Source organism: Bidens hawaiensis, unplaced genomic scaffold (genome assembly GCF_021521415.1).
Source record: "Bidens hawaiensis isolate Kalapana, Puna unplaced genomic scaffold, B.hawaiensis_p1.1 tig00067048_1, whole genome shotgun sequence".
NCBI lineage: Eukaryota > Viridiplantae > Streptophyta > Magnoliopsida > Asterales > Asteraceae > Bidens > Bidens hawaiensis.
The window spans coordinates 9,458-33,682 of NW_027501877.1; the positions used below are offsets into that span (position 1 = coordinate 9,458).

The 24,225-nt window shown below is 36.6% G+C and overlaps 1 protein-coding gene across 1 annotated transcript in view; it reads left to right on the forward strand.

Moving 5' to 3' along the window:
• Nucleotides 1-3,261: 3,261 nt before the first annotated feature.
• The window catches only part of LOC143604829 (uncharacterized), a 28,879-nt gene continuing 7,915 nt past the window's right edge, over nt 3,262-24,225 (forward strand). The window contains exons 1-5 of the mRNA XM_077081189.1: nt 3,262-3,414; nt 4,365-4,747; nt 4,854-5,248; nt 6,623-7,120; nt 7,437-7,631. Of these exons, the coding sequence (XP_076937304.1) occupies nt 3,262-3,414; nt 4,365-4,747; nt 4,854-5,248; nt 6,623-7,120; nt 7,437-7,631 (1,624 nt within the window). The remainder of the gene's footprint in view (nt 3,415-4,364; nt 4,748-4,853; nt 5,249-6,622; nt 7,121-7,436; nt 7,632-24,225) is intronic.

The following is a 24,225-nucleotide window of genomic DNA, read 5'->3' on the forward strand; positions in this document are numbered from 1 at the left end:
GTCCATTAGCTTACAATTCCCATTAGCTTACAATGTCCATTAGCTTACAATGTTCAATAGCTTACAATGTTCATTAGCTTACAATTCCCATTAGCTTACAATGTTTATTAGCTTACAATTCTCATTAGCTTACAATGTTCATTATCTTACAACTCCCAATAGCTTACATTGTTCATTAGCGTACAATTCCCATTAGCTTACAATGTTCATTAGCTTACAATTTCCATTAGCTTACAATGTATCATTGGATTACAATCCATCATTAGATTACAATGTATCATTGGATTACAATCTATCATTAGAATACAATGTATTCATATACATTAGTACTTAAGGATGAAATATTCTAAGTAAAATGTAATCTAAAACAAGACCATTAGATTAGACCAGACTTAGCCATTTTGGCTGAAATATGAATAATGTGATTAGGACAAGTATTAACACACGTGATTAATATACAGTTAGCATAGCTCAGTTAAAGAAAGGAATAACAGTGGAAGGAGAACGTAACAGAATCCAGGTGAGTTTCTAGCCCCATTCCTTGTTATGTTTTTGGGGCTGTGTGCATAGTCGATGTGATAGCTAGTAGACTTACCTTAAATGGTAAGTGTATGTCATGTATGATTTATATGTTATGAAAGCTTGTCGGTACGTACACGATCTTCGTATAATGCACATATTTCCAAAGGAAGTGATTAGCTCCTTGCATGGATATTAAATGATAACTTATATACAGTGTTCCTTCTATGGATAATATATAGAGTTCATTCTATGTATAGTGTACAATGTTCCTTCTATGGATAACATAGTGTTCCTTCTATGGATAGTGTAGTGTTCCTTCTATGGATAGTATAGTGTTCCTTCTATGGATAATGTATAGAGTGTTCCTTCTATGGAAAGAATCTAGAGTGTTCCTTATATGGAAAGTATATAGAGCGTTCCACCTATGGAGAATATATATCATATGGGTAATAGTAATGGTTCTTTTAACAGATATTACGTGACGTTCCTCTTATGGAAATTTATACAAGGTTAAGGTATTAATACGTGTCTTCTGATACGGGAGGAATGTATGAGAATGAATTGTATGTTGCCTGATTAACTAGAACTCACTCAGCGTAGCTGACTTTTAGTATGCACGCAGGTGAATGTGTTTAATGAGCTAGCGTGAGGAGGGCACATCGCATGGATTGAAAGGCAAGCATATGAAGATAGAAGAGAAATGATGTTTTAAGTATGATGTTGTTTATTATGTTTTAAAGAAAAGATCGAATGTTGTGTATCGAATTATTAAAGTTAACGTTTCCGGAAAAATTTTAATAAACTCTGATTTGTAGAACTATGTTTATGAGTAAATTCAACGTTCAAAGTAGGGCACCGGGATCAGGGTCTTATAAATTCAAACTTTCAAACACAATCTATTTATTTATATATACTATAATCTGAATAAACAAATTCTCACACTTCTCACTTCCTTACTCAAAATTCTTATTTGTGTCATTTTCAAGGTTCATAATTTTCTTCATACTTTTATATTTTTTTATTTATAATTTTATTTTTTTGTTCAAAGTATAAATATTGATTTTTGAATGTTTAATCCTTGCTTTAATTTGATTCTTTCTCAAACAGCAATATGGAACCATCAAACATTACGATGTTCAACAATTTGGATGTGACTAACAACGACTGTGTACTGAAAGTTCGTATACTGAGACTATGGCGTTTGAAGGACAACAATCCTACTATAACATTAGAACAATTGAGATTGGGTTCACATGGCCCTTCTCTATTGGTCTATTCCCTTTGTTTCCAAATATACCCTATACTTCTCTAATTTTCTTAACAATTAAATAAATCAAAAAGAAATTCAATTAGCAATAATTAATGTAACCATTTAAGTTTAAGAATAAAAATATAATTACAATTTCAATATTCCAATATTACAATACCCGTTTTCCTTATGAGTCTTCTAATATTCAATTCCTTTTTACCTAATCACCAAAATCCCTCTTTCACTCCGCCATTATTTTACATTGATCCGATGATGATTTCATTAGATCCTGCAATTGTAATCGAACTTAGAGTTTACCAAAATTAGTGTGATCGACGATAAAGTAAGGCTCCATTATTTGAAGACAAGGATTGATTTGATTAGATCCAGCAATTGATTTCAGTAGATCCATAACGATGTACCTGCTCAGCATTTGGAAGTATACTGTTAATCATGTCATCACATCCATGGTTGTTTTCCCCGTCAATCGACGTTTTTTCAGGTCACTAAACCATTAGGTTTGTATGGTTAAACGATTTATTATTCTAGATTACTAATTTAGGTTAGTATGTTTAATGTTTAATTGTTAATTGACATGTTTCATATCGATTGCTATGTTTAATTCCTATGTTTAATTGATACCAAATTTCTATTAAAGTACATGTAAATTTTTTTTTATTTGTATTTTAGATTAGTAACTTAGGTTAGTATGTTTAAATATATGTTTAATGTTGAGTAATGTTTTATACTATATGTTTAATTTAATGTTTAATGTTTAATGTATAATGTATGTTTAATCTTTAATTTAATGTATAATTTTTAATTGAAATTGCATCTATAGGATTGAATATAAAAGATCCTAAACACTGATTACAATTTAAATTTTAAATTGAACATACTTTGGCTTATTTTTAGATGTATTGTGATTGATTTGTATTGATTCATATCATTATTACAACCTAACAACTTATTACATATTTAAATTTAAATTCAAAGTCAAATTAATGTGTCTAGTTTTATAAACATCAATTATAATTTAATTGATATGAGTTATTATTGTTCGATTATAGAAAAATCCCTAATTACATTCTCTAAATTTACTATATTTAATAATACCAATATAAGTAAACATCAATTATAATTTAATTGATATGAGTGATATGAGTGATGAGTTATTATTGTTTGGTTACTTAAAAATTCCTAATTGTATTCTCTAAATTTACTATATTTAGGCCTTTCCTTCTTATGGAACAATTCAAACTTTCAAACACAGTATGTTTATCTATATATACTATAATCTTAATACACAAATTCTCACACTTCTCACTTCTTTACTCAAAATTCTTATTTGTGTCATTTTCAAGGTTTATAATTTTCTTCATACTTTTATATTTTTTTATTTTTTATTTTATTTGTTTTGTTCAAAGTATTAATATTGATTATTGAATGTTTAATCCTTGCTTTAATTTGATTCTTTCTCAAACAACAACATGGAACCATCAAACATTACGATGTTCAACAATTTGGATGTGACTAACAACAACTGTGTACTGAAGGTTCGTATACTGAGACTATGGCGTTTGAAGGACAACAATAAACCTGGAGAGGATTGGTCCATAGAAATGATTTTGAAAGATGAGACGGTATTATTATATACAAATAAAACCATCCGATTTGTTATTGGTTTTCTCTTTTCGTATTTTATTTATTGTTTTTATTAATTGACGTTGTAATTAGTTAATAATTATGTAGTTTGTCCTACCAACACATTACAAGATTGCTTAGTGGATAACCAAAGACATCAGAGGATGTTTTTAAATGGAAGACTCAACACCAATAGTCCTCAAACTACAAATCGACAACAAGGATTGATATCACCAGGTAACACAAGTACAAATCATGTTTCATTAACACAAGTAAAATTTATTTTTAAATACTCATATAGGACTGTGTATGTTCTTTGTATATTAATAACCACTTTTATATTTTAGGTGTGAATGTGTCATCTACTTATCATTTGACACCATTGTCTAATATTACCAACCAACATTTTACTTCTTCATCGAATATATCAAGGCCTGGATGTTCTTCCCCATCTAAAATGTTGTATGGTCAATCCTCATCAAAGCATCGTGCGTCTCACATAAGCTTCAATATTAATGACCCCATACGCATGGCAAACTTAGATCAATTTCAGTCGTTTAACGCTGAAGAGGAGTATATCAATCCATACAAACCGATATCTGGAGGTACGAGAATTAAAATACATTTGCTTTTGTTACTTAATATATTTTAATTTTAGTTTAATTTATTTTATTTAATTATTTCGATTCATATTTTATTTTTTGCGTTATCATTTTGTTCAACCACATTTTTTAAACTTAATATATTCATAAGTTTTCTTTTGTTTTTTATTTAATTATTTCGAATTGATGGTTTAATTAGCAAATTGCATCTCTAACTGAATTATTCATAGTTAATATATTTATAACTTAGTTGTTGTTCTTTATTCAAGTATTATTGATTTTTGAGAAGATTATTTAGATCATGGTGATCAAATGTCATGTGTGGACTGTGCAAAGCATTATTATAGGATGTTGAGAGCAAGAAAGGAAAAACAAACAACGGTGTTACAAGTTACTCACTTTGTTGTAGTAATGGTGACGTGCAACTTCTGAATATGAAGCCGTCACCAATGAGTTACTTAAATTTGTTCCTTGGTCATGATAGTACCAACATGTATTTTCTTCAAAACATTAGACGATATAATTCCATGTTTTCTTTTACGTCTCTTGGTGGGAAGATTGATAATTCTATTAATAGAGGAAGTGCTCCATATACTTTTAGACTTGGTGGAGAGAGTTATCATTCGTTGGAAAGTCTTCTTCCGATGCCCGAACGAAAACCATGGTTCTCTCAACTATACATTAACGATACTGAGAATGAATATCAAACAGATGAGACATATTTCGGTACGTAACATAAGTCTTTAAATTTTTAAATAGATTTTTTTTATAAACAAAATTAATTTTATCAATTTTTCCTAAATTTTATTTTTACACCTATCCATTTTCTTATGTAGGGAAACGGATTCAAATTCTGAATTATTGGAGAAGAAATATATTCATTACCTGAAGGACGTGTTGGATTCTCATAATCTGTTGGTTAAAAGTTATCAGATTGCAATGGATTGTTTTCAACAAAATCCATATTTGGATTTAAAATTGAGAATAATTGGAACACGCGAAGGGGATGCAAGGACGTATAACCTCCCAACAACTTCTGATGTTGCAGCCTTAATCGTTGGTAATATTGGTGATGCATTTGATAAAAGAGATATTATTGTCACAACTCAAAGTGGATCTTTGACACGTATTAGTGAATTGCATCCATCATATGTTCCTCTTCAGTATCCTATATTTTTTCAATATGGTGATGATGGTTACAGTATTGACATACTTCATCGTGATCTTCGAGGTTCGACAAAACGCAAACGCAAAAAGTGCACAATGCGTGAATTCTTTGCGTACAGATTTCAAGATAGGCCAGACAGCTACTCATTGATTTTAAATGGTGGAAGACTGACTCAACAACTGTTTGTAGATGCGTACATAATGATATAGACTTAACAAAAGGTTGCATTATGTACGCACACAACAAAAAAATCTTAGGTCTGAAACTTATGAAAACCTAAGAAACCTACATTCGGATGAACATCGGATGTTTCTTCGGCCGGACAATGTATTATTTTACCTTCTTCATTTACCGAAGGTGCTCGATATATGATGCAGAATTATCTTGATGCAATGAGTATATGTAGATGGTTTGGTTATCCTGATTTCTTTATAACCATAACATGCAACCCAAATTGCCAGAAATCAAATGATTTTTACGAAATAAAAATCGAATGTCCGAAGACAGGCCAAATATATTATGTAGGGTATTCAAGATTAAGCTTGATTCATTAATGAAATACCTGAAGGATAAAGCTTTGTGGGAAGCTTCAAGCAGGTAGGTTTTATTTTTGTATTTCATGATAACACTATTTTTTTAACTTATTGTTGATTATCATTGTGAAAATTAGGTTACTAAAACATATATTGTTAACATATCTTATATTTTTATTCAGTAACTTATCTAATCCACAACTACTTTTGTTGTGCAACTGTTTACACAATTGAATTTCATAAACGTGGATTACCCCATGCAAATATTTGCCTGTTTTTGCATTCTGATCACAAAATTCATAATCCGGAGTACATAGACAACTTTATCTCAGCAGAAATTCCAGATAAGAATGAAGAACCGGAGTTGTATTCGCTTTTAAGCGACCATATGATGCATGGTCCATGTGGTGTTACTCACCTTGAATGATCTTGCATGGTCGATAACTCATGCTCTAAAAAATTCCCAAAGAAACTTCAAAATGAGACGTCAATTGATTCTAATGGGTTTCCTGTTTATCAAAGAAGAGATTTGGGTAATGTTGTTGTCAAGTCTGGGGTAAATTTAGACAACAGACATGTTGTTCCGTAAAACAAGAAATTGTTAAAAAAATATCAAGTCCATATCAATGTTGAATGGTGTAATCAAGAGGGTTCTATAAAGTATTTGTTTAAGTACATTAATAAAGGGCCCGATCGTGCTACTATATCACTTTTTCAAGATAATGGTGATAACAAAGATCAAGTTGTAGACGAAGTTAAGGTGTTTTATGATTGCAGATATCTATATGCATATCTGCATGTGAGGCGGCATGGAGAATTTTTTCTTTTGATTTCCATTATATATTTCCTTCAGTTACTCGCCTTCCGTTTCAGTTACCTTGACAACAAACAGTTGTGTTTGCAGATGATGATGATGTGGAAGACGTTTTAAAAAAGCCGACTGTTGGTTCGTCAAGATTCACTGGTTGGATGGAGTGTAACCAAATATATGATCTTGCACGAACCCTAACGTACGTTGAGTTTCCTACTAAATTTTTTTGGAAACAAGACGAAAGGGTTTGGGAGCTACTTAAACGAGGTTTTTCTATAGGTCGAATTCATCATGTTCCTCCAGCTTTTAATGAAGCATACTATCTAAGAATTCGGTTAAACAAGGTTAGAGGTCCTAAGTGCTTTGAAGATATTCGTACTGTTGATGGTGAAGTATGTGCTACGTATAGAGATGCGTGTTTTAAAAGAGGCCTTCTAGATGATGACAACGGGTATATAGAAGCTATTGAAGAAGCAAGTCATACTGCAAGTGGTTATTATTTACGTAGTTTATTTGCAACCATGTTAATCACATACAGTTTATCTAGGCCGGATGATGTGTGGGAAAAGACTTGGAAGTATTTAATTGGAGGTATCAAATGATTTTCTTTTATTTTTTTAATTGTTAATACATTAACAAATATGTTTATAAAAAAATAACTTTTTAACAGTTTTTTGATTCGATACAGATTTGTTACTTTCAGAGGCGCACCTAAAGAACCTCGCTTTAATTGAAATTTAAAACTTCCTCCTGCGAAATAATTGTAGTCTGTGTTGTTTTCCTACCATGCCTTTCCCTGATGATGATTCTATAGCGGCATCAACAAATCGGTTTATGAACAAGAAGCTGGCGTACGATACATAAGTTATGACAGGTGAGTTTCAACGACATTATAATTCATTAACAGAGGAGCAATGCAATGTGTATAATGAGATAATGGAAGCAGTTGATGAAAATAATGGCGGTGTTTTCTTTGTGTATGGTTATGGAGGGACGGGAAAAACATTTTTATGGAAGACGTTATCTGCTTCCATAATATCCAAAGCAAAAATCATTTTAAATGTTGCCTCAAGCGGTATAGCCTCTTTGTTACTTGAGGGAGGTAGAACCGCTCACTTTAGATTTCTAATTCCTATAAATCTAACTAAGGATTCTACCTGTTCAATAACAAAAAATCTAGATATTTGCAACTTAATGAAGCAAACTGATCTAATTATCTGGGACGAGGCTCCTATGATACATAAACATGCATTTGAAGCCTTTGATAGGAGTTTAAAAGATGTTTTAAAAGGTGTTAACCGTAACAGTACTCAACATCCATCTGGGGGGGAAGTTGTTGTTTTGGGGGATGATTTTCATCGAATCCTACCGGTAGTATAAAATGGATCACGTAGTAACATTGTTAATTCTTCACTCAGTCCGCCCCACATTTGGTCCAAGTGCAAGGTTCTTAGGTTAACCAAAAACATGAGGTTAATCATCGGGTGTCACCCATCAGATTTTCAAGAGACCTCCCAATTTGCAGATTGGTTGTTGGAACTTGGTGAAGGTAAACTTGGTGGTCACAATGATGTAATTCTATTATAGAAATACCAAATGATCTTTTGATCGGTGATTCATCCGATCCAATTTATGATCTTATTGATTTTGTATATCCAACATTATTGGATAATTTTAATGATATTTCATATTTTCAAGAAAGGGCCATACTTGCACCTTTAAACGAGGTTGTTCAAGACATTAATGACAGATTTTTAACTTTATTTCCGGGAGAAGAAGTTGAATATCTAAGTTCTGATAGTATAGATAACTCTGATAGTGTTGAGCCTGGTTTCGATCCAGCATTACACTCACCAGATTTTCTAAATGGTTTAAAGATGTTTGGTATGCCTAATCATAAATTGGTTCTAAAAGTTGGTGTCTCAATAATGTTACTAAGGAATATTGATCAGAAAAATGGTTTATGTATCGGAACTCGATTACAAGTTATTCAATTGGGGAGGCGTTTTATCGAAGTAAAGGTTATTTCGGTTACTAACATTGGTCATCGCACTTATATAACTCGTAGTAATCTAACTCTTCAGATAAGAAATTGCCATTCAAGTTGAAACGAAGACAGTTTCCTGTAGCGGTTTGTTTTGAAATTACAATTAACAAAAGTTAAGGCCAGTCACTAGCAAGAGTTGGAATATATCTTCGACAGCTGGTGTTTACACATGGTCAGCTATATGTGGCTTTACACATGGTTAGTTATATGTGGCTTTATCCCGAGTGAAGAGTAGAGCCGGTGTTAAAATGCTTATATTAGATAAGGAGGGTAAAGTTACAAATAAAACTACAAATATGGTTTATAAGGGAATATTTACTTATTATGAAATTTTCATTTTCAAGTTTTTGTTATCTATAAGATCATTGTAAAACGAAAGTTATTTAGTTGTTTATGAAATTATCATTTTGAATTTTTTATTATGTATATAATAATTGTAGAACCAATGTTATTTTGGTTGAAACTTATGTTGAACAAAGTTTTTGTTTCTTATACGTATTAATAAGAACTATATATCATGTTATTGTCTCCTTGAGTGTTGTTAAATATTTGATATATTTCCACCCATGTCGTACACGAGTCAATAACCTAGTAAATCACTACTTCAATATATAACATCCTAAATATTATAATATTAAATAAAAGAAAATTTTCGTTAAGTTGTCGAGCGTTAAATAATATTAGCTAGTGTTTAATAAAGAAAAGATCATGGATTTGGATTAATTAAGATGGATTAAAGAGTAATGGGCCTTAGGTCCATGGGCTTTAAGGGATATAAATATCCCCTTAAACCATCCTAAAACCCTAATCCTCATTCCATCTTTCCATATTTTCCTACACACTCAAAAACACACACATACACCTACACATATACACGGGCGAGAGAGAGAGTGAGATTCAAGGTCAAGCAAATGTGATTCTTGATAGATCTTTAAATACACAAGATAAATACAAGATCTAAAGTCCATAACTAAGCCAAACAAACACGAAAAGGTATGTTTCGATCTTAAAGTTTACGTTTTTATAAACGGTTAACCACGAAACTTGAAACTATGATAAATCGGGTCTAGATGAAACGTAAAGTTATAAACTTGATGTGAAAACGAATCAAATGAACCCGCGAACATAAACGGCTCGTTTAAGATAAATCGTAGATCTAGCTTTGAACGTTTTAGCTTAAAGGTCCAAACTTTATGCGTTTTCGGGCCGAATCTTATCCAAAAATGACCATGGGAATGTTCCCGGGATTGATTAACATCATATCAAGGGGTTATGGGTTTAACAGAGATGTTTATGGGGTTAAATTTAAACCCGTCGCTACTGTAAATAACTTCGCTTACCAATATGTTCGCCTGATGATAAGTTCGCACGTATGCAAGTTCGCCTGGGGTTAACTTCGTTACATGCAAGTTCGCCTATGGTTAACTTCGCCGCATACAAGTTCGCATGATGTTAACTTCGCTACTATAAGTTCGCTGGTGTTAAGTTCGCCACTGATAAGTTCGCTTAATGTTAAGTTCGCTTAATGAAGTTCGCTTAATGAAGTTCGCTTAAAATGCTAAGTAAAGGTAATCCAGTACTAGACCACGAATCGGGCTAACGAATGAGTAGGTGAATAAAATAATAACTTAAAATCCTAATGGAAAATGCGTTAAGACAGTTAATAAAAATAAAAATTTTCCAAGCTGACCTGGCAGCTTAACCCCAGCCTGGGGCTCTACCCCTTGGACCCCGCTAGGGGCTGCCGCCCCTAGAACCCCGCTGCTAGGGGCGCTGCCCCTGGACCACCGTCAATTGTGAGTAATAATTGAACTAGAAAGACGATATGGGTAGTGATAGTTAATTGATACGTGTAATTGTTATACTAGTCGTGCACAACTCAAGAAAGGGATTACTATAAAACGGTGAACGTAATCGCATTCTGGTGAGTTTCTAGCCCCACTTCCTTGTTATGTTTTCGGGGCTGTGTGCATACTCGATGTGATAGTTAATACACTTACCTTAAGTGGTAAGTGTATGCCTTGTATGATGATTGCTTGACGGTGCGTGAACGATCTTCGGATATTGCATATACCGTCAGGTGGAAGCTAAAGATGTGATTGATATGTATGATGTAAGATCAGATGCATGTATGAATATATATGATGTATGCATAATGTACATATGATATGTTGATGGTACGTGAATGCTCTTCGGAGATTGAACGTATTGTCAAGAGAAGTATGTAAGAACATGTATGGTATGAAGGTATGGAAGAAAGGGTGACCGGACCCTAATAATATCCGAGGATGGAGGGTACCGGACCCTAATAATATGCGAGGATGAAAGGAGACCGGACCCTAATAATATCCGAGGATGAAGGGAGACCGGACCCTAATAATATCCGAGGATGGAGGGCACCAGACCCTAAAAATATCCGAGGTATGTAGGGTGAAATGCCCTTTATAACGTAAGGTTATCTATAAATATGTATGGAAGAATAAAGTACAGGTTAAGTATGTAATGCGTACCTTCGGGCACGTATATGTGTATGTAAAGTAAGTTATGTGATTAACTAGAACTCACTCAGCATAGCTGACTTTTAGTATGTACGCAGGTGAGTAGGATGGGACAGCTGACTTGAAGGGGTACACATGGCGGATGAATAAAGAAGCTGGCATCTGAAGATTTACTTGTTAATGTTGAACTAAATACATGTTTTAAGCTATGTTTTAAAGACAAGTTATGAATGTTTGTAACGACTGTTGATGTTTTATGTTATTCCGCGAAAGTTTTAATTAAGTCTGATATTTAGAACTGTATTTATGAGTAAATCCAACGTCTGAAGTAGGGCACCGGTAACGGGGCCTTACACAATACCACTAAACGTTATTAAAGGACCGTACTCATTTAAAAGTAACATTGTTACAATATCAGTTTAATATTACTTGCATATAAGTATGTGAAACTTTATATGAAGTTTTTGATATTCGATAGTATTACATAAATTGTCATTTATGTTTACATCAAATTTCAATGGTTGTCATTTATCTTAAAAATTAACATAATTTTTACTTTACGTTTCCAAATGTTACACCGTTTGTCCTTTAGCCCTAACACATTTCGTATTTCTCGTCAACTCAGGTCGCGCGTCTTGCACATGAGGGCAAATTGGTCTTTTTATCTATTTATTTAAGAAAACCTTTTATATAATAATTAAAACATCTTTCTCCCTCAACAACCTTTCAACCTTACCTATTTCATTGTCTTCTTCTTTTAGAAATTAAATTAAAACCCTAACCTCCTCTATCCCCTCCCTAAATTTCAAGAACGTTACTCTGGCTGCCTCTCGTCACCACAACCAAATAGATTTGTACTCCTCCTCCGGTCATCACTCATCAGTTCTCCACTTCTCTTTCCTCTCCCTCTTCTCCGGTCATCACTATTTCACTGTCACCACTCCACCGTAAGAACCATTAGTCGGGGTTTTCATTTAATTATAATCGGTTTCACCACATCGCTAACACTAATGTTGATCCCATCTTCATAACTAAAGCATAATTATTTTATTAAGATCTGCTCCTCCAATGTTTTCGTTGTTGGTGACGACTTATAATCCTCCAATCTTAATTATTTTATTAAGATCTGCTCCTTCGTTGTTGGTGCCCTCTTTTTTACTACTTTTTTTATTTGGAACCAGATTCGGTACAATATTGGAAAAGCCCTCTAGTTTCATTAGTTGCTCTTTTTTCCGACGACAAACACAAATCCGGCATGGTCATAGCTTGTGGTGGTGGAAGGGTTGTTGGATTTAATCCAGCAGGTGAGGGAGGATGGTGGTGGTGGTTGTTTCCGGTGGATGGATGGAGAGGGGGTTGAGAGAGAACTCTCTCTGTCTACACACACACACACACACACACACATATATATATATATATAATATAACTAGTTAGTTAATTTTACTAATTAAAAATGATTTTTTAAATAAACAGGTAATATGACTAATTAATATAATGATAAAAACTAACCGAGTTAGGGTTAAAGAACAATTGTTGTTGGATTTAAAAATATAAATGATAAAATATATCAATTTTAAAGATAAGGACAATGAGTGAAATTTGGTACAAACATAAAGAACAATTTCTGTAATTCCGTCTTAATATTCACATGTAACTGGGATATTGTCAAATATTAGTTACTAGCTTTTATCCCTTGTATTACGGGGTTATTTTACACTATTCGTTATTAATATTTATATATTTATGGAATCCTTTAATTTTATTTATTATAAGGAAGTTAGTAATGTAATTAGGATTTGATAATGAAAGGGTTTCACAAATAAATGAGATGTTATAACCCTTTTTAAAAGCTATATGAGTTTGGTGAAACTCATGATCCGCTTATTATTTTTTATTATAAAATTGTTTCTTATTTATAAATAATTTTTTTAAACAAAAATAGGATATTAATTTTTAGTATAGCCCTATTTTATAGGAATTTTCATATCAAATATTTGGTGAGATTAATTTTTAATCTAATGAGATGTTATAACCCGTTTAAAGACTATCTGGGTTTGGTGAGACCCATACACGTGAATTCGGGCCAAATGCATGAGAAATCTCCATATACAAATAATGCAATTTGGTGGCTTGAGATAATGTAGGGAATAACCAGAGAGCTTTTAAAGGTTTCGTTTATATGCTAAGGTTAAAATACAAAGTAAAACAAAAATGAGAAGAGTGAGAAGGAATCTAATCCATCGATCTTAAATTTGAATGGTGGAGTTTAATTTAAGAATAAAAATGGATGAGAATGACATTAAGTTAATAACTCACTTATGATGACTTTCTCGCTCCACATGCAAGACACATGTCAATTCATCCATCATTTTAAAACGTCTATAACTTTTGTATACGATATTTTTTTAGAAATTTCTTTTACCATAATAACAAGCGTATTTTTTTATCTTTATTGTGAATATCATATTGTTATATATAAATAAAAAAAATTTTGTTGGTTTTTTTATATTGTGTTATTTGGTTGTCCATGTGTTTTTTAAATTAGTTTTTCTATGCATGTGTTATAGATTTTGGTCATTGTGTTCTTCAATTGATACTCATATTAAAGATAAAAATTAAAACAAAGATTACATTATTGTATCCTTTTGTTTGTCATTGTGTCTTTATGCTCAACATTTGTCCTTCTACTTATCATTGTGTTTTAGTCATTGTGCTCAACATTCACTTAAGTTGCGAAAAATAGTATTATGTTCATTGTGTATTACGTTCAAGTCATTGTGTAATATGTATATTTCGTTGTGTTTTATGTTTCAGGTCATTATGTTATATGTATTTACCATTTTGTCTTACGTTTCAGGTCATTATGTTATATGTATTCATCATTGTGTTTTGCATTTCAGGTTATGGTGTAATATGTATTCATCATTGTGTTTTATGTATTAGATAATTTGTTGGTATTTTTCATTAAATTTACATATTAATACACAATGGTGTTATTAGTATTTAAATAAAACACAATGATCAGTTGAAAGACACAATGGCGAAAAAAATGCATTGATAAACAGAGAGACACAAAAACAAAAAAAAAATACACAATGGTAAGCACACAATGACGTAATTTTTTTTACTTTTATATAACAAAATCATACTCATATTAATGATAAAAAACGCTTGTTATTATGACGAATTTTGTTTAAAATAAACACATGAAAAAGTTATAGACGTTTAAATATGAAAAGGGAATTAATATGTGACTTGCATGTGGAAATAGAAAAAATGAACTATTCCTTTTATATCATATTTCCTTTGGTCCATACTTTAATTATGACTTGTTACACTTCTCATTTTTGTTAGTCTTTATAGAATAACTCAACCCTTCATTTGTATATATTATAGATTCACAAAAGGAGTTATATATATATATATATATATATATATATATATATATAATTCACGTGAGGAAGGCTTTCTAGCAAGGAAGTTACAGCTTTCCGCTTGCCTTTCTCCTCTTTCAATCTAGTCTGCTTTCTCTTCCTGCTAACAATCGAAAAGATATGTCCGAATGTTGAGCCCCTTTTCAGACCGGCAAGTTGAGCTTGAGCTTTCAGATAAGATTGCCTTAGTCAAGAAGTGTGCTCCTTTCACTCTTCCTCTCCCGCTTATTCATTAGGGCGAACGGCTTTGCCAATTCAATTTCTTCTTCTATTGTAGCGATACGAACTCAGAAGCAATAGTAAATGAAGCTATCATCTCTTTGGACGGATATTGTCAAATATAAATTATTTATAAAAGGAGTTATATATGTATATACATAAAATTTACATAAATAACTGTTGGCATTTGACATATATGAGCTGAACTAGTAAGTTCAAATAATATATATATATAGAATGGGCAAAATAGTCATTTCATCAAAACTCTTAAAATTAAGAGGTACAAACTTTTTAAGCAGGGTGTATAAGTGCTTACTGCATAAAATATTTGTTTTCAATAATCCCGCCCAATCCTCACAATCCATTTCATGTTTTGAATTCAGTTCTGATATGTAAACCCTAATTTTCTCATACCACACTCTTCCTCATTGCATCTACCCCTAATCGCCAAACATCCACCATGACCATCATCATCTTCAACGTCTCGTTATCACACAACCGCGAGTCAAATCCATGGTGGTTAAGTCTTTTCTCACGACAACATCTACAGAACAGAGGCAGTGACGGAATAGAGAGATAAATCAGATAAGGATTCTCCGGCTTTCTTCCTGTCTTCTCCTTCTCATGAAGCTCTGTCATCACCGTTTGGTTCCTAGGGTTCTAATTGTGTTATTCATCTTCGTCCTTTATTTTTTCATGATATGCTACCGGTTAACTCCTACCAATCATTATTCTATCTACAGGTTAAAAAGGAAACCTTAATTTCACCGGACCTGGACTCAATGGCAGATCCACAGAGCATGTATATTGGGAAATTCCATGGCTTATAATTCGCACATAATTAATATTTCTTTTGTTTTTGTGACGTGTTGGTTATTTTGCAGGGAGGTTAAACCAATTGCAAATGTTACATTCGTTATGCTTTGAATTGCTGTGCTTCAAGAGGGTTGGGTGGAAATGGTTGTGATAACTGATAAGTGCTACATTACAGTATGGTTTTTTGCTTTTTGTTCGTGTTTTAAAATTCTATATTAATGTTTTGCCAAATTTATCATTATGTGCTTTACGGTTATTCATTTTTCCGCGTGTTAGTCGTCCAAAGTTGTGGCAATATGATCACCGCAGGTAGGAAAAACTTATTAGGCCTCCAGCAGTGGTAGTAAATTTTATAGTTTTTGCTCTATATAGACTGTTCAGTTATAGTCCAACCTAATGTATATAAATGATATGATAATAGAAGGTCAAAGGGCTTGAGAACATGCTGGTTTGCTTTTGTGTTCTCTTTATTGGTTTAGGGCTCGCCTGTTGCTGTCAAGACGATTTTTGACAATGTGTCAGTTTTATTCATTTTCTAATCTTGTTATGTATTATTCATGAATTTTTTAGTAAGGGGTTGATCATTTTTATATTTTAATAGCAAAGAACAAGCCGAGAAGAAATTTGAGTTGAAGCAAATGGTCATGCTCGTCATAAAAAATAGTTATCTTGGATATTGTCTTGAAGAGACTCACAGGTTTGGGTATTGTTAAGTCTTTTGTTTTCCTTGAATTTTATAATTTGTTGGGCATAGTTATGTCTACATGTATATTAACAAGCATGCAAATGATACTTTTTTGAATTAATATATGACATTTCAATTATGTTGAACTTATAATGGTTGAACTGCAACCTTTTGAACCTGAGTCATATCTTTGAGACAAGTATTGTGACGACTATGTAAGTAACTTATTTTAATTGAAACTTTAGGTTGTTGGCACATGAGCATGTCAACAATGGCAATTTAGAGCAATGGTTTCATGGATCTAAGCGCCAACTTGGATATCTTACTCGGGAGGCTCGTATGAAACGTATCCTCGGTACCACAAAGGTGTAAATTTCAATATTACCTAATTTACGTATAATAATTATTTAATTTTTTAATTTTTTAATTATTATGATTCCTTGTTTTTTTTGAAGTCGTTTGCCTAAAACAAGTAATCATCTATTCAGAAAGAGTTGCCTTTTAAAGCTAAATATTTGCTCAATGGCAAGAGGCTGTTAAAGGATGCAGTTAAAACGTTCTCTTTTCAAGATTTTAAGGATGTAAATAACCATAGTTATTAAAAGCGCTAGGCGCACTCAAGGAGCATAGGTCTCGCTTAGGGCCTAGGCACAAAGCGCAAAAAAAAAAAGCGAGGGCCTAAGAAAAAAAAGCGCACTTAAATGAAAAAGATTAAAAATATGAAATGCATTAGAAAAATAATACTAATATTCATATATAAAAAGCAAAATCTATTATGTAATACGCATAAAATTTAAAAATTAAACAATAAGTTATAAAATTTAAAATATAGGGACTAGAAAGCTAAAAAGATTCATAAAACCTTCAAATATTATTTTAATAATTCAATAATTTTAAATTAAACTATTTATTTAAATTAACCTATCATTAATTATAAAAAGATAATCTTAGATTTACTGTAGCACACTTGTGCAGTGGCAGCAGAGCTGCAAAGTGCAAACAATAAGCAGCTATAGTATTACTTTATAATATAATACACAATGAACTTGTTTGTTGCAGCTTTTCTATACTTAAAACTTTAAACCCCATGTATAGAAAATGAGAATACCAAAAAGGCTTTCATCCCGCTTCCTTCCAGGTAATTCTCCTCTATTTCGGGCTGGAATTTCCAGGTTTTAGCCGGGATCTGGTCGGAGTTTTTCAGATTTTAGCCGGAATCTGGTACCTCGATCGCCACCAGGCGCTTCACCTCCGCTGCACCTTAAATTAGCGCCTTGGCGTGCGCCCAGTGCGCTTTTAATAACTATGTAAATAACTCAAATCAAATATGTTATTTACAAAGTCTGTATTTGTTATTGATACAATATTTGAATATTGATGTAGAATGGTGGAAACCATACAATAGCAGCAGATAGATTTCTTCATGAAGTTGCTTTTAAGCTTTGGAAGGCTCCCAAATATGGAGCTTGAGGTACTTTTTTGTTCTGATAAGCTAATAATTTGACTCGGTTGACTTTCCTAAATAATCTTATTGTTATATTGTGTGTTAAAGTTATACTTTCGAGTATGTTGTTTTCTGTATAATAAGTTGTTTGCCTATTGATAAGAGGATAGTTTATCGTCTTTTAGGTTTCTTTTATATTTATGATATCTGCTTCTTTATTCATCAATTTGTTTATTAATTACTTTCATAAGCAACATGAACACAATATGTTATATTGGTTTAGGAAACAAGAACCTCAATCTGACAATCTGCAACCGCCACCACAATCATGAATTTCAAACCGTTAAAAACCTAATTGAAGAGGTATGTACCCGCCTCAACACCAAGCAAGGCGGGTCAACCCACAAGATAAAGACATTATGAAGGCACAAAGCCAAAACCCAGGCGCATGGCGCATACAAAACATGCTCAGGCATCATATGCTCGCGCATCACATATGCGCGCGGCGCATATCGCATGCTCTTGCACATCACATATGCTCGCGCGTCACATATGCGCGTGGCGCACCAGCGCGCGGCGCATATCACACGCTCGTGCATATCACACCTGCGCATGAAATATCTGCACGTGAGAATAAAAAGAAGACTTCGCGCATCCTCAGGATGGGCGCATATCACACGTGCACATAATCAACCTCGTCCTTATCCAAATCAGGGTTAGGGCAACCTTGATTGTGCACGTCAGACAATCTTCTAGAAGGCATCTTTTTAAGGAGTAAGAATATGCTGATGTTGACAGCTGCCAAATGAAAGGTCGACAACTCAGCATGACACATGTGCTACCACATGATTACAACCAACGAGAAAGCGCCAGGTGTCCCAGACGACACATGGCGCAGTGCGGTTGGAGGAGGCCAACGAGGCTGAGCCCAACCAGTGGAAACCCTAGCACTATAAATACAGCATCAACTCCACTTTGATGACACATTCATTCACACTCAATCATTGACAGTTACAAGCAGTGATATCACATTCAATCATATTGAATTATATTCACTCACAGTCAGTTACAGAAAAACAGACAGTCACATCATCAAGGGTATTCAGCGATTCAGCAATACTCTTGAGATTGACTTACCTACAAACATTATTATCTTCTCCAAAAGATACTGATTCTCACGCCGGAGGGTTACCCCAAAGAGGACCCCTCTGTCCCTTTCTGAGGGGTAAGTAACGGCGCTGTTCATTTTGTAGGTGGAAGAACTCGGATCCAGAAGAACCATCGGTGAAATAGTTTAATCACACCCGAGGAAAGTAGATCTGCTACCAGTGAGTAGAACCACGTTTCTTCATTGGCGCCATCCACTGTTACAAACGGCAATCAGATCTCATCCAGATCTAAAAAATTCAATCACCATGGTTTCTGGAGTTCGTAACGTTGATCAAGCTCTGGAGGATATTGAACGTGAGGGTGTTAACGACGGACAGCAGGTTCTGAGGGTTCCGCGTGATTATACGCGTACCACCAGCAACCGTCCCTTCGTCACAACCCCTCACGGCCAGACTGAAACTCCTCCAGACGATCACACGTTACAAAATATGGCCGGCGCGAAGCTGAAGGGACCAATGGGTCCAGAAGATGAAGCAGACGATCCGAATGAATGGCTCATAAATGAGCAGCGGCGTCTGATGGAAAAGTACACTGAAATGATCAAACAGAAGAAGCTAGCCGACCAAACACAAAGGCAAGCGATGGAGAAGCAGCCCACAAAAAGGCCGCGCGCGCCGGAAGAAGGGCATTCTGTTCACACTGCACACACAGAGTTCAGTGATGAAGAGGTGCATAGCATGAGAAAGACAAGGGATACTCATGCAGGAGGCTCGCAGCTCCGCGCGCCTGTGAACATGGCGCCAGGAGCCAGAGCAGATCCGGATCTGCACATGCCATACAGCCCACCGGTCAGAGGGCAAGTGGACGTAACCACACCCTACAGACCAGCCATCCTGGTAAAACACTCAAAGTTTACTGCGCGCATCGCGCAGGCTCCCATCCAGCACAAGACCAAGATGCCAAGTGGTCTGGGGAAATATGATGGCACGACAGATCCAGATGACTTTTTGCAAGGTTTCTATAACACGGGAAACCTAGAGAGCTGGACGATGCCAACATGGTGTCATATGTTTGCCCGCTGCCTCACGGGCGCAGCGCGAGTATGGTTCGAGAGCTTGCCGACAGGGCAAATTGATGGGTTCGAGGAACTATTAGAAAAGTTCCAGGCCCACTTCGTACAGCAGCGCAGGCACACGCGCGATCCTGATGACATCATGCACTGCATCCGCAGGAATGATGAAACGATTGAAGATTACATCACTCGTTTCAATCAGGAGTCCCTGGCAATCGGGGGCATAACTGAGCAGCTCCTGCGCGTGGCCTTTATACAAGGCGCGCGCAGTGATCAGTTACGACGAGCTCTCGTAAGCAAGGATGGTATGCCCACCACGTGGGCCAAGTTAATGGAGGCATCGCGAGTTTTCGCGAGAAATGAGAAACAGATTGCCCAAGATAGGGCAAGAGAAAGAGCGCATCAGGCTGAATCACCGCGCAGCAAAGAGAAGAGGGCCAAACAGAGCTCTGTATGGTCCAGGTTGCAGCCAACAAGTTTTTCTTCCGCGGAAAAACAAGCGCAACCAAGCTCACCCCAGCCCCAAAAGGATGCTCGTAAACACGGGGAGGGTGACAAGAGGGAGGGCGGCAGAGATCCTAGCAGACCTCTGCCAAGAATATGGACTCCCCTCACTAAAACACCTTCACAGGTGTTAAGTACTGAGAATGTCCAATTCAAGCCTCCCAAGCAACTACACTACAAGGGGCCGCAAAACAGTGGTAAATATTGTGAATTTCACAGGTCCCCGGGCCACAACACCGACGCATGCCATCATTTAAAGGATGCGATCGAGAAGGATGTAAAGTCTGGCAGGCTGGCTCACTTGGTAAAAAACCAAAGAATAGAAGATGAGCAACCGGAGGGAGCCTCTGCCAGCAAGAAGTACAAAAGAATCTGTGTGGCTGAGGGGGGACGACAAGGGCAGACGTCAAGAAAGAGAAGCGCGCAAATTCACGGAGATTGGCGCGAGCAGCAAGTCATCTTCCCAAGAATCAGGGGAGGCCCTTCAATAAGCAGTCCTCTCGTTATTACCACACACATTGCTCATTACGAAGTGTCAAAGGTCCTGGTGGACACTGGAAGCGAATCTGACATTATGTATGAGCAGTGTTTCAGAAAGTTAGACCCGGCAGACCAAGCTCGGCTCGAAATTGTGAACGCACCAATCTGTGGTGTCTCAAATGAAATCATACATCCCCTAGGCCAGATTCAATTTGAACTAACTATGGGGGATGATGAGCACAAGCGAGCCGAAGTTGTCAACTTCTTGGTCTTGCCCACCACGTCATGCCACAATATGATCCTGGGTAGGGGAACGATTGCCCAATTTAATGCTGTACCATCGCCAGCGCACGGCGCATTGGGGATCCCTACACCAACAGGCGTAGCATTTGTTTACCGCGATCATTTGTGCGCAGTGACAAGCACGCCACGGGAAGGGAGAATGAAACTTACAATGGCTGACAATGCGCCAGAGAAGTGGATTTTAAACCCAAAATTCCCAGAGCAAACGGTCACAATTGGCGCTACCATTTCAGACGAAACGAGATTGAGAATGAAAAAGTTGCTCACAAAATACACGTCGGTTTTCGCGTGGCAACACTCCGATATGACGGGAGTACCGCGAGACTTGGCGCAACATTCTCTTAACACGTTCAAGTCGGTGGAGCCAATTGCTCAGAAGAAGAGAATCATGGGGGATGAAAAGGCGAAGGCCATGAATGAGCAAGTTGAGGACCTGTTGCGCGCAAACATTATCCGCCCGATCCGATACCAGACGTGGGTAGCCAATCCTGTGATGGTAAAGAAAAGCAACGGGTCATGGAGGATGTGTATTGACTTCAAGGACCTCAACAAAGCATGTCCGAAAGACTGTTACCCACTACCAAACATCGACGCAAAGGTGGACTCCGTGGCGCCATTCAAACTCAAATGTTTCTTGGATGCCTACAAAGGCTATCACCAGATTCAAATGGCACCACAGGATGAAGACAAGACGGCCTTCAGAACCGACAAGGGTGTTTTTTGTTACACAAAAATGCCCTTTGGTTTAAAGAATGCGGGCGCCACCTATCAGAGACTTATGGATTCTGTTTTCAATGAACAAATCGGAAGGAATCTAGAAGTCTACGTTGATGATTTGGTGATCAAGAGCAGGGAGGAGAGACAAATGCTCAACGACATCGAGGAAACTCTTCAGCGCCTAACGGAAGTTAACATGAAGCTCAACCCGAGCAAATGTACTTTCGGCGCGGAAGAGGGGAAATTTCTTGGTGTAATGGTCACTAAGGATGGTTTCAAGGTGAATCCTGAGAAGGTGGAAGCCATCCTTGACATGCCTTCACCAGCCACCATGAAAGAGGTTCAGAAGCTGAATGGTAGATTGGTGTCAATCAACAGGTTCCTAGCTAACCACGCCAGCAAATCTACTCCATTCGTTAACACCTTGAGGAACTGTTTGAAGAAGAGCCAATTCAAGTGGACGCCTGAGGCTGAGCAAGCTTTCACTGAGATAAAAGAATGTCTCATTAAATTGCCAGCGCTCACAGCTCCACTTCCTGGCGAGACCCTTAAATTGTACCTGTCAGCTGGAGACCGCGCGATCGGCGCAGTATTATTGGTGGATCGCAAGGGGATACAAACGCCGATATACTATGTGAGTCGGGTGCTCACAGACCCTGAGACGCGCTATTCCATCATGGAAAAGTTAGTTTTGTCGCTAACACACGCGTCGCGCAAGCTCCATAGATACTTCAATGGACATCCTATTGAAGTACTGACTGGTTACAACATCCAGCAAGTCTTGCGACGTCCCGCGCTCTCCGGAAGGCTGACAAAGTGGGCGCTGGAATTAGGTGAACACACGATCACTTATAAGCCCCGTCCAGCAATAAAGGGTCAAGTTTTGGCGGATTTCATCACGGAAATCCCAGAGGGAAAGATTGAAGAAGCTCAGCGCGAGGTAGAGCCTCCGCGACCAAATGATGAAGAAGATGTTTGGAGGCTATTCACTGATGGAGCCTCCAACAGCGAAGGGTCTGGCGCAGGTCTCAAACTGGTGGACCCTGATAATCATGAATATACTTATGCTATCAGGTTGGACTTCAAGAGTACCAACAATGAGGCTGAGTATGAAGCCCTGCTGGCTGGTCTGCGCATCGCGCGCAAGTTTGGGGTTAAAAGACTAGAGGCGCATGTTGATTCTTACTTGGTAGCTGCTCAGGTCAACGGCCTATATGACGCCAAGGAGAACACAATGCCTCTGTATCTAGAGCAGGCAAAAAAGCTCGTTGAGCAGTTTGACTTCTTCAGAATCATACACATCTCGCGAAGCGAAAACAAGTCCGCAGACGCGTTGAGTAAAATGGCATCAACTAATTTTGATCACTTTGGCAAAGATGTCAGGGTGGAAATAATGAGCAGCCCGTCAGTGCAAACGCAATCGGTCCTGGTAATTCATACAACTCCTTCATCCTGGATAACTCCAATAATGGAATTCCTGAAAGAGGGGAAGTTACCGGATGATCGCGCACAGGCGAGAAAGATAAGACACAAGGCGCAGAACTATGAACTACTTGATGGTACAGTGTATCGGCGCTCTTATCTTGGACCGCTCATGAAATGCCTGGATGCGGAAGAAGCAAGCTATGTGATTAGGGAGATTCATGAAGGAATCTGTGGAATTCACGCTGGTCCGCGCATGGTGGTTACCAAGGCGATGAGCTCGGGCTACTATTGGCCAGGCATGTACTTGGATGCGCTAAAAGAAATCCAAAAATGCAAGGCATGTCAGAGCTACGCGCCAAACACCATGCGTCCAAAAAACAACTTGATTCCAGTCACCTCAGCATGGCCTTTCCACAAATGGGCCATTGATATTGTGGGGCCCCTGCCGCAAGCGCAAGGGCGAGTGAAATTTTTGGTAGTGGCGATAGACTATTTCACAAAATGGGTTGAAGCCAAGCCACTAGCAAAAATCACAGCTGAGGCGATGAAGCAATTTATCTGGAGCCACATCATTTGTCGTTTTGGCCTTCCTCTGGAAATTGTGAGCGACAATGGCAAACAATTCACTGACAGGAAGATATTAAGCTGGCTCAAAGAATTGCACATCAACCAAATCTTCACGTCCGTCTACCATCCTCAAGGGAATGGCCAAGTGGAGCGCGCGAATCAAAGTTTGCTAAATGGGCTGAAGAAAAGATTGGAGGGAGAATCCCATTCTTGGGTCGAAGAGTTACCCAATGTCCTGTGGGCGCACAGGACATTAAGCAAAACTAGCAATGGCGAATCCCCGTTCAGCCTAACCTATGGGACAGAGGCTATGATCCCAGCGGAAATTGGATGCCCATCCCATAGGGTACTCATGATGAGCAAAACTGATAACGA